This window comes from Perognathus longimembris, chromosome 2 (genome assembly GCF_023159225.1).
Source record: "Perognathus longimembris pacificus isolate PPM17 chromosome 2, ASM2315922v1, whole genome shotgun sequence".
Taxonomy (NCBI): Eukaryota; Metazoa; Chordata; class Mammalia; order Rodentia; family Heteromyidae; genus Perognathus; species Perognathus longimembris.
Genome location: NC_063162.1, coordinates 138097787 through 138110035, shown reverse-complemented (window position 1 = coordinate 138110035; position 12249 = coordinate 138097787). Strand labels below are relative to the sequence as shown.

The window sequence follows — 12249 nt, the reverse complement described above, 5'->3', positions numbered from 1 at the left end:
GCCTCCATGGACTTCAGGATAGGCAGTCAGGTTTGTCTGGCGCCCGAGATCCTGAAAGTCTGTGAAAATGAGCATCCGGAATGGCCAGGCAGCCTTCCCAAGCTGGTCTCTGCGTCTGCTTAGACTGTTTTCTTTTCCCTGTCAGCAGGAAGCGCGGCTCTAACTAGATGGGTTTGTTTCCTGTTGTTATGGGGAGGCAAGGTTTGTTCTTTCTGACTGGTTCCTAACCTCCTTTGGCTCAGGACTTCCTCCTCTTCCCTACCTCATCCCTGCTTTCTCATCTCTACCTCTCATGCCACACATAATCCACTAAACATGTACACTGTCTACCACACTCATGTCCCCGTAGATGCTCATAATCCCAAGTAAATCTCTTACCCAGCCCCAGGCCTCACCCCTCACCCTTTATGCCTCACCACACCTTGATCTGTACTGCAGATTTCTTGCCTAAGATTTAGGTGCCTGTTAGGTGTCTCCTTGCTACAACTCCTGACTCTAGTAGTCAGTATTCAGGTACTAAGCCCATTCACCCACCTCGTTCTTTTTGACCAGCAGGATTTGTAGTGAAAGTTTCATCCTAGCCAATCATCAAGGTGTTTTGAGATACTGGATGATGGACCAGCACTGAATGGTGTGCTGCTTCTGGCAGGAGGAAGTGATCTGATGTTGTGCTCATAGGTTGGATGTGTTCTCTCAGGATGGTCCTCCCTGGGGATCCACACAGAGACTGTAGATCTCAGGAATCACTCATGCTGAATTTTAACAGTTAGCTGTCAAGAGACCTGAGCACAGTGCTCCGGAGCTGTGGAGTAGGCAGTAGGACTTTCCCATGCTGAGACAATACTTGGTCAGCCCTGCACAATGACATGCACATCTGTATACTCCCATGTCTATAAAGGCCTTTTCTATGTCTGGCTCCTCCCTTGTTGATGTCTGTCTGATGCTCTCTCCTCTTTCTCAGTGTCTTGCTATAACTCATTCACACTTCCAGCCTCTTTCTGTCTCCCCTTTTCTGTGACTTGTTCTCATTCATGCCCACAAACTGTAGTCCGCTCAGCCTCTTCTCCATCAGCACATAGGCCAGCCCTGCTTACCAGTCCAGATATAGATTCCTCAGCCTTCCTATCAAAGCTCGGGCTGGCATATCTCAGGTTACCGTCTTGACCAAGATACTGACCTGAGAGTCTGAATCTTAGTGTTTCCGGCAGTGCCAGCTCATGAGATATAATAGGACTACAAGGCAGTTTCCCTTTTTAGTTTTATCCTCAAGGATGCAACTTTTTATTATATTTGCCAAAAGACAATATCCCTTTAATGAAGTGCAGAAGAGAAACACAGGCATTAGTAAATAATGGTAGACACTGAGCAGCTTATATTTGTAGGACACAAGCATTTGCATAGCACCATCCTATATGTCTGCCATATCAGTTAAACTACAACCTTTGGGACAAAAAAGGATGTGACAATACTGTTGTGCTTTTTTCCTTAGATTATTTTTCTCCAGTGATGTGTACTTCTGAGAGCTGTGGGCTGTGTCTACCACAGGTGTTATATTTAATATCCCAGGCCTTGGCACAGATCTCCCAACACCTGCTTTCGTTTCTGCAGGACACATTCTGAAAGAGAGGATGCAGTTCCAGCCACATAGTGCTGCTATTATCCTCAGGTATCTCTTAGTTGGTTTACAAAGGCTAAAGGCAATGACTGCACATCAAGACAGCACACTTGCTGGTTTCTTTCCATTGACAAAGTTAGTGGAAGGAGGAAAAACGGATGGCAGAGGGGACTTCACCATTTGGCCGATAGATTACTTTTTTGTGTGTGCCTAATGTGTTTGGCCACACATGCCATCCAGGATCTGTGAGGGAAAAGAAAGCCCATAGCGTGCTCAGTGTCATTACTGTATCTCTGTCAGTGTTCCAAGATATAATGGGATGGATTCAGCTGATTTATCTCGCACGCAGGCTACATTACCCGGACTCACACACGGGTCTGAGGAGCACAAGAGGAAGATACACGGCAACAAGAGTGGGGCTAATAAAATTTATTCTCACTAACAAGGGAATGACCTGCCCATAATTCAGCCTGGCGAGCAGGGCCTCTGCTTCCTTATGTCCACCAGAAAACATATAAACCTAATCATCGTGGCATTCCTTGTTTCAATTAAGTTCAAGTGGTGGCTGAGGCTCCCTGCCATAGACTATGGGAGGGAGAGTAGGAACTGGGGGCTGACTGGCTAGACACAGGGGATTTATCTATCTTTGACAGGCAATGGCTGTGTCTGATACCCACAGAAGGGGAGGATGGCTTCATGATGACTTCATGGATGATGTTCATAAGATTAAGAAGCTTGCCTGGGATTTCTCAGCAGTCCAGTTTGGCCTACCAGGCTAGCCCATAGTATGGCCGTCACCTGTGAAGATCAGATCCTATTGGCAGGCTGTCCCATAGCTCTGGCCTGTCCAGACCTTCCCTCATCATTAGGCCATGCCCGGGCTGCATGTCAGAAGGAGGAACCTAATGAGGAGAAGGTCAAGGGTCCAGCCTCCTGGATCCTGAGCTGATTTTTGACTGCTCTTGTCAGCAATCCCTGTGGACAGTGCACTGCTTGCATTTGCTATTGGTTACTGTTTGGTCTGCAGAATGTATGCCCTGGATTAATGCTCTTTTCCTGTGTATACAAACTCAAATTAGTGGCCTTAGTTCCCTATTAGAAAGCTAACTTGTTTTCATGATGAGTGAAAGATTCCTTACATAGTCGGTGGCATTGGGCCATAGTTGGTCTTAAAACAAATGAGGATAAAAAATATTTGGTTGCTGTCTGTGATTTTCATTGCTCTATAGTAGTTAGGTTCCTTAATTAATTAATTCCACTGATATTTGCTTCAGAAGTTGCCCTGTCCCCCATAGAACTCCAACCACATGATTGATTGGCTTCTATTGTGATTTTTGGTCCCCTCCTCTCCTTTTTGAACCCTAGAGGCAGCAATCTGGGAAAACTTGCCTGCAATTTGTTGGATTACTTTTCCTGTTTGGAGACTCCTTTCACTAGCCCCTTCAGTAACCTAGTCTAACTAGGTTATTGTGGTGGTGGGCTTGCTGGTGCTCCTTCCCTTTCCCCTAACACTCATTTTCTTTACATAAAAAGACACAATACAGAGTCACTCTGAGATGATGTACCAATAACCAGATGGAGAACGCCACATTCCTGCATTCCATTCTCTCCCCTATGCTGCAGGCCAGTGTGCTGGGGTCGGCCTTCACTTGAATACATTTCTCTGTCCTCTTTTCCCAAGTTCTACCCAATGGGTTAAGCACAGGCCTCAAACAGATCATCAGGAGAGGGTTAGGAATCGTAAAATAGCAAGGGAAATCTATTCAGAGTGGTAAACCCATCAGAAGGTTGAAGAGTTGGGTTTTTTAATGTTACTGTTGTTGTTATTATTATTATTGTTTTTGTTATTATTTTATTTATGCCTCTACTGGGGCTTGAACTCAGGGCCTAGATGTTGTCATCTAGCTTTTTCAGTCAAGGCAGGCACTCTATCTCTTGAGCCACAGCTCCACTAATGGCTTTTTGGTAATTAGTTGGAGATAAGGGTTTCATTGACTTTTCTGCCTGAGCTTCCTTTGAACTACACTCTGCAGTCTCAGCCTCATGGGTAGGTAGGAATAGTGACATGAGCCACTGGTAGCCGGCTTTGATTTCTCTATTATTTCAGAAATGATTGCCCAGGCACATGGGAATATTGGTGAGGCCAAATCTAAGCTTCCTACCAGAGCCTCCCAAAAATGTTCCCTTGGGGCCTTCTCTTGTTCCTTTAGGACCTTCTCTTCTTACCTCGATCCTTGAGGAAGTGGAGTGGAGTACATACAGAGTTGTCTCAAGGGGTTGGTGCTTACACTGTGTAGACCCAGGTACATTTACAAATGCCTTATGGGTCAGTAGTCATCTTTGAGATATGACTCCCAATAAGTGGGTGATCATTATTTCTCTGTACTACAGAGGTTTACAACAAGAGTCTGTATTTAGACGTGAGCTATTATAGCTTATCTGATCAATATCCCCTTTAAAAAAAGAAATCCCAACTGCATAATTCACTGATTCCCATTTCCAGCAGAGGCCTGCTGTGGTCAGTTCTCTCTCTCTCTCTCTCTCTCTGTGTGTGTGTGTGTGTGTGTGTGTGTGTGTGTGTGTGTGTGTGTAGATGTAATTAATGGGAAGTAATTTAGGGCTGCTGAGCATGAAGAATCTAAAGATCTTTTCCTGTCCCCTCCAGTAGGCAGTTCGTGAGCTTTCTTCTTCCTTCTTCCTTGATACTGCCTTTATAAACTTTAGCTTTCATTTTTCTGGGGACAAATGGACTCAGAAAAAGACAAAACCCACCTCTGGCCAAGGGCTAAGGAACTCTTGAGGAGGAAAGAGCTGACTATGTTCAGGCCCTGACAATGGCAGAGTTTCTTCTTCCCTGAGCCATCTTCAGACCTCCCGGAGCCTGCAAGATGCCTCCTTGGAAGCTGCCTCCAACAATCCTGGAAGGAGCCTTTGCTGAAGAGCAGCTCCTTTATTCTGGACTGGGAGTTGGGGCCCTGCTCTTCCTATTCCTCCACTCTCCTGGTCTTGATTTCTCCCCCTACCCTGGAAAGTATCTATGATCTTGAGCTCTTTTTCTCCAGGAATAGTATGCAGTGAGAATGAAGGAACCCTGTATTCTAACATGAAATAGAGCCCAAACCTCCCTTTTCTCTCCCCTCCTGCTTCTCCTGCCTTTTCAAGGAAGCTTTGTCTGTGTCCTTTGGCAATGAGTGGTCCTGGCCTCAATGCTCCCCAAGGCATATAACTTAAGTTCTACATGGCTGGCTTGCTAGTCACTGTCATTGCTGAGATCTGTGTCCTCAACTAGGAACAAGAACATTTGGGGAGCTGTAACAGAGACTCATTTTATATTCCCGAGATGGCTTTCCCTAAGTGCTTGCTCCTCTATAAACACTCTGAAGCAAAATAAGTGAATGATCAATATCATCTTCATTTAGTATCTCAGTTTCCTCTGCTGAAGGCAAGGACTTGCAGTGGGCCAACAAAGCCAACATTTGATAAGAAAAAGATGTCACTAGAGGCCTGTATAACCCCACAATGGTGAGCCTGGACAGACTTCTGATGGCTTCTTCCTTGTTTAGTGGACAAGAGGCATGTTCCACATATTTGAGGTGCTTAGCACTTTATGTGTGAGACTGGAAGGGCAGGTTTATAAAGGACTCTTCTCTTGGCTGACCACTGGATCTACCCACCAAGCCCACTACTCACCTTATAGTTCCATCTAGGAGTTCAGAACAACCAGAAAGTCCATCTGTAGTTGGAACAGTGAACTACATCTTTCTACCCTACAGACTCGCCTGGTCTGCCTTTTGGGGCCAGTTTGGAATATTTGTGAACAGTGTATGCCCAGGGTAAGGGGGGCAGCCAGTGGCTGTGGAAGAGACTGTGTCCCGGAGCTCAGCTAATTGGCCCACAGGGGGGATGATATTACTGACCTGTACCTCGTTAGCACTGCCTTTGGACCACTGAGGTCTGGCCCAGTTCTGACCTTTCCATAATAAGGGCTTAATGGTGCCTCTGCAAAGGTGGGGTAGTGGAGGGCTTGGGCTAAAATAGCTCTGTGTGGAAGGAGAGAAGCCATGAAGGATAGAACAGGAGCCAAGCCAGATGGGGGTCAGAGGTGACTTCCAGATCAGGTACCAACCCTACCTCATCTTCAACATGTTGGCATAGCTGACAAGATGATGGCTGGGTCCATAAGAGTTTGTCATTGAGGCTGGGGGCTGGGGGTGTTGGCTCAGGAGCTCCAAAGGTGCTCCTCAGTCTCCCAGGCCTTCCTCCCTTGTGCAGCCTTTTACAGAGCCTCTTCACAAATGGCCCAGAAGACACCTCTGGGCTCTTTGGGTGTCTTCTATGCAGTTCTTCCCTGCGAGCTTGGGGACACTCCTGGAGGAAGGACACTGCCAGCATTTACAATCCCCTTTCCATGGAGATGATAGAGCTTTTCAGACTGCCAGTCTCTGCAGAGTGGGAGCAATTTCCCTGTAATTGGTAAAGTAACCGTAACTGCTCTGTCATTTGTATGTAGCGACACGTAATTGCACAGTAACCTTTGCTGCTGTGCACGAGGGAAGCACGGTAAGCTATTAGATTGTAATTCGGATTGTCAGCTCCAGCTCCCCATGCCACCTTACCAGGGCTATTGCTGCTCAGGAGACCACTGGGAGGCTTCCACAGGGCCTCTGGACACTCAGGTCCAGTTGGGGTCCTGCCCTCTAATACCTGACTCAGCTAGGAAGGGCTGGCCATAGGGATAAAGGCCAGATGGGGAACCTCAGAACAGTGGCTGGGATGATGATGTAGGTACACAGGATTTCTGATGGAGAGAGGGGTTTGGGTTGCAGATCCACTATCTTAAGATCTGAGGAATCATTTCTTTACTTCTTCATCCAGCCTTGTTGGTTCCACCATCTGACAGATCTTTAGGAGGTGCTACCTTGGCTATTTATTTTGGCCAGTCTAGCCTCTTGATCTTGATAATACCTGCGAGGTAGATGCCATAGATTTTCTTAGTGATGCTGAGACTCACAGAAATCAGCTGACTTGTCAGCATGCCCACAGCACTTACTACATGCTAAATGTGCTCATCTCCACAGCACCGTGAGGTATATGCTGTTATCATAACTCCCATTCTACAGGCACAGAGAGTTTGACTTACCCAAGACCACAAGGTATGAAGTAGCAGAGGATGGGATTCCAACCTAATTCCACACTGTTAGCTACTGTGAAGCTCAGGCTTTTATTTAGTTATCCATCCACTCATCCATTCACTGAACACATGTCTTAACCTACTATGATCTAAGGATTAAGGGTACAAAGACACATACAGGAGCTCATAGTCCTTGAGCTCATAGTCCCTGAAATGTAGTGAATCATTCATCTTAATTTACAACACACACACACACACACACACACACACACTCCATGAGAATTATGAGGGTTATGGACTAAGGATACAATCTTCTCTGACTAAGGAGAGAGAGGCCATATAAGGGCATGGCCCTGCAAAGGCTTCTAGGTCTGTTGATGGAGTTCTTCAAGTGGGTACCATGTAAATTCCTTTGTAGTAGATCTGCCCTTCAGATGTAAGAATGGCATTGCCCTGTAATCAATAAGCATCATAATGGCAGCTGTAACTCACTCATAGGTGTTTATGAAGTGTCTGGTGAAGAATAGCATGGCTAACCTCCTGGTAACAGCTGAGACCCACCCTGGTTCCTCTGCCTATGGCTCTAGTCTCGCTGATAATGGTACCCAGGGGAAGACCGGACCAAGGCCAGAGCAGATTCTCTCCACCTCCATTGCCCAGGGTGCTCAGGAATTCACAGCAGCCTTTACCTGCTGAAAGTGTTCACCAATTAGTCTGGAAGCCCAGCATTTACTATCTTTCTGCTCCTCAGAGTACAGGCCCTGTGGGGCCCATCCTGCTCCTTTCCTGTGCTGTAATTATCCCATAGCTGCTCAGAAGATAGGCTAGGGCCACCTCTCAGCAGCTACTCTTCTGAGCTGGATTTCTACTAGAATATAGACATGAAATGCCCTTCATTGTTGATGTTTGTCCAGGCCACAGATTCATTTACTCAGTCCTCATGACAGTATCTCCTTGCTGTTGACAGCCAAGGAAAGTGAGGCTCCTCACAATTGTAGGAACAAGTTGTATATCTGGTAAACACCTAAGTGGCCCAATCCTGTGGGTTTCTTGCACATACTACTATTTCACTGTGAAAAATCCCTTGCCCATCTTCCCAGCTTTGAGGAAGCAGAGCGATTTCCCATGACAGCTGGAAGACCTCAGTAGCCACATAGACTTGTGCTGTTCTTGGTCAAAGGCCTTGATCACACTTTCTTTACTTGGGCCCTACCCAAAGGGAGAAATGGAGCCATGAGGAAGCCTGGAGAGGTAGGTGCACTGATGGAGGAGAGTCATATTTAGCTTGAGATGTTGGACTAGATGATGTAAGTGAGGCCAAGACCCTGTCAAAAGCATGGAGACAATATCACGAACATCAGTTCCGCATGTGGTTACTCAGGCCTACCAATGGTCCCTCTGTCCTTCCTGACTGCTGTCACCATGGAAGAAGATGTGTCCACCGAGAGCTTTAGATATGCAGCACATTGTTCTTCCTGAAGTGGATGATTCTTGCCTGCTCCCCTTCTGGTATGGAACAGAGGAGCCTCAGGCCCTAGAGAACTAAGTTGGCCACAGTTACAGGGCTATATTGGCAAGAGCCTGCCTGCTGTTCTCTAGATGCCTCTTACTTTGGCTGGATTGAAGCCTTTTTAAAAAGTGGCACCTTGTATTTTATTTCATTCCTTTCTCTGAAAGGCCCAAATACTTTTACAGGCATGAGCTCAAGAGGCTTTATAGTAGCCCATCAAAAGGCAGGGTTTGTTTCCTTCATCTTTATAGAGTGGAAAATAAAAGCACCGGAAGACCGAGTAACTCTTCCAAAGCCCTGCCATGCCTTCAAGAAAGGATGGGAGACTGAGTACGTTTCCAGCACCTCACAGAGATCTGAGCCAAACCCTGGGGAGAGCTAGGAGCATCTCAGCTGACATTTGGAGTTATTTACACTCCCTGAAACAACACAATCCAGAAGGACCTGGCTGTTGTATGGCAGTCCCTTTGGTATATGGAGACAGAAAGGCATGGTATGAAAACAGTGGGAGATTGAGTGGAATCTCTGTAGGGACTGACCCAGAAGCTCTTCCTTCCTGAAACCTGACCCCTACAGGTATACTTCCTGGACTCAAGAGAAGAGTTGGGCCAATATGTCTCATAGGATAGCTCAAGAGTCTTTATTTTTTTATTAAAGAAATGGCTATGGGTATTGTATATACCTTTATTGAAACTAGGGAAGGGAAGGGGAGCATCAAAATGGAGAGACAGAAGATAAAAGATGAACCCAGGCAACAGCAATACTTACAAAACTATATGCTGTAAACCAACTGTACAACTCATGGGGAGGGAGAGAGAGAAATGGGGAGGGGAAAGGTGGGAGAAAAATGAAGGAGGGAGCTGGGAATATGGCCCAGTGGTAAAGTGCTCATCTCATATACACGAAGCCCTGAGTTCGATTCTTCAGCACCATATATATAGAAAAAGCCGGAAGTGGCGCTGTGGCTCAAGTGGCAGAGTGCTAGCCTTGAGCAAAAAGAAGCCAGGAACAGTGCTCAGGCTCTGAGTTCAAGCCCCAGAACTGGCAAAAAACCAAAACCAAACAAAAAAATGAAGGAGGAGGTAATAAGTTGGATAAGAAATATACTCACTGCCTTATGTATGAAACTGTAACCCCTCTGTACATCACTTTGACAATAAATACATTTAAAAAAGAAATGGCTTGCAGTTCTTCTCAAAAGCAGTTCATAGGTAATTGTTTTGGGAAAGGCTCAGGTTAAACATAGTTCTTAAAAAAAGCTTTCCATTCTGATGTCTTAGATAGCCTTGGGCTGTTTTCTATGAGTTTGTTCAAGGATCCCATTTATGTGGAGAATCTTGGGGATCTTGGATTCCATAGACAACATTTTGTGAAATACTGGTAGATGTTTGACAAGGACCTGGCTGCCTCTCTTTGCTGTGATTAAGAGATTGGGAGCCTGGGAATGAACTCATGGGGGGTCACCGTTGGCCTGATGAGTCATGAACTTTGCTTCTCCATTGCCTTTTTCCCAGCGGATCCCACTGTGTGCACCTCTACTGCCATCCTGTTTTTTCCCACATTCATAGATCTAATCCTTATTCTATACATTTGAGTCCTCCCAGGAAGTCTTTTCCACAGCAAGTGTGTAGATATGGGGATCCCTTCCCTCTATGCCAGAGCCTACCTATCTGGAGTCCATGTTTATCTAGTGCTGTTCCAGAACTTTTCAATGTGATAATGATGATGGGTGATCAAAGGCACCAAAATGGTGCCTGGAAGGCTTGGGACTAGGGCAGAGAGACCATGGACCCTAGGGAAAAAAACCCAACCCCAACACATAAGATTTGTGTTTTTGCCACCATCCTACAATTGCCTACTTAGGTGATTGGACAGGTGACTTAGTTCCTCTGTAGCTGAGTTTTTCATATGAGAAAGAAGAACTGGTACCAGATGATCCATTGCTAAAGATTCTTCTAACTCTGGAGTTCCCTGAATTCACACTTCTGCCATTTCTCCTTTCTAACTTTTTCCCCTCCCTGTTTAATTTTCAGCTCCTAACCATTGATGATAACTTCTGTGGCCTGGATATGAATGCTCCCCTGGGAGTGTCTGAGATGGTGCGTGGCATTCCTGTCTTCACGGAGGACAGGGACCGTATGACTTCAGTCATTGCTTATGTCTACAAGAACCACTCCCTGGCCTTCGTGGGCACCAAAAGTGGCAAGCTAAAGAAGGTAGGGATTAAAGTACAGCTATTCTGATTATTGTGAAGACTTTCTCCTCGGGTATGGAATCTGTTTCATTAGTTTTTGACTATCACATGCCTGACAGGCTGGTAAAACAGGTTGGAGTTAAGAGATTATGTTGCTGTTGAGGTCATGACCATGTGTCGTATATTTGCTTTGTACAGAAGTACTTGTGGCAATCAGGCTGGGTGAATGAGGGGATGGGTTCACTCTTCTCTGGGGCTAGCGTGCACATATGTGGTGTGAGCCTCGCCTCACTAGGACTGTCTGAATGAATGTTGTACTCTTCAACTTGGGCTTGTGCCCTGATGCAAGGGCTTTATTAGGTTGGAGAGGTGGGCTCGGGAGAGGGATGTGCTTGCTTACACCCCTTCTCAATGATATGTCCATCTGGAGTCCATTCAGGGAACAGATGGAAGAAGGCACAGACCTGTTAGAGTTGATAATGGGGCCAAGAGCCAACTTATCAAATATGGATGCCATAGGAATCTAGGCATTGCTTAAGATGAAATGGACTAATACTGTCTAAGGACCTGACCTGTTTCCCTCCTTCCCCCAAAGCTTGTTGGTTCCCGGGACACTGGGCAATCTTGGCCTGCTAGCAGTGATAGAAGTGACTTATTATTCCAGGAATGTTCACTGCTAAGGCTTCTACTCTCAGTAAATTGAAGCAGGCCTAGCATGTTCTCCTCAATGTAGTTCAAAGTCTTCCTGAGACTGTAGGCCATAGGCCTGTTTTCTGTTGGCTGATAGTTGCTCTCTAGTTCTTCTTTCCTTGGAAATTTGGGTTATTCTATGTGGAGGCTTCTGATATGTCTTAGCCTCCCTTGCAAATCCCTGGACATTGTACCATTCAAACTACATGAAGAGCACTGCCTCTTGAAGACTGAGGTTTGATCATTACTTTCTGTTTGTTGTATTTCTGGAAATCAGGTCCAGGTTGCAAATCTAGAAGGCTGTGTCCTGTGTCAGTTCTGCCATCCTACCATGAAATAGCCCAGCAAATGTTTGTTTCTGTGAACTTGGAATCGTGGTAGCATAGATTGTCTGGAGTGTGACCAGGTGCAATGCAAGAGAAAAGGGGGCTGAATGAGCGAGCATGGGGGATTGTGTGTGCAAAGAAAATATATGAGTAATATAAGAAAAATAAGTAATATGCCCCACAGGGTCCCCATGGCATTGTGTGAGGAATGCATGTACGGTATGTGTACTATCAACCAGAAAGTGGGAACTCCTTCATTTTAGTACACTGCCTTCCATGTCTCCAGCAAAGGATAATGTATCCATTGTCTACACATCTCCAAGGATTATCTTTTCTAGGTTCCTGCCCTTTCTGAGAAGAACGTAGTAAATATAATTGAACCTTTTCAAGCTGGCTGCTCTGGGTGATTTTTACTAGAGAAGATGTTACAGGCGTGGGCGTGCTGTCCCCACATAGCTCCTGTGTCTGATTGTTGCCATCTTCCTGGTTCCTAGTAGTCACTTCCAGTCAAATGCCTATTGCCTCCCATACCTTTCCTCCTCCCTCAGTTGGTGGCATCCAGCTTCCCCTGGGCTAGGAAATCAGATAGCCAAATTTGCTGAAATTGTGTCCAGACAAGTATAGGAGCTTTTCTAGCAGTCAGACACTCATGGATATTTTTCTTAGCTGCTCAGACGGCTCTCTTTTTTTTCTCTTCCTATTATTGAATGCTTTCAGTTTGCTAGAAAAGTGAGTGCTAAATCCCAAAGGCAATACTACAGTTTGGGTCTTGAATGTTCCCCA

The 12249-nt window shown here is 45.8% G+C and overlaps 1 protein-coding gene across 1 annotated transcript in view; it reads left to right on the top strand.

Moving 5' to 3' along the window:
* The window catches only part of Plxna4 (plexin A4), a 416125-nt gene that overhangs the window by 75656 nt on the left and 328220 nt on the right, over positions 1 to 12249 (top strand). Inside the window, exon 3 of the mRNA XM_048340243.1 lies at positions 10290 to 10472. Coding sequence (XP_048196200.1) covers positions 10290 to 10472 — 183 coding nt within the window. The remainder of the gene's footprint in view (positions 1 to 10289; positions 10473 to 12249) is intronic.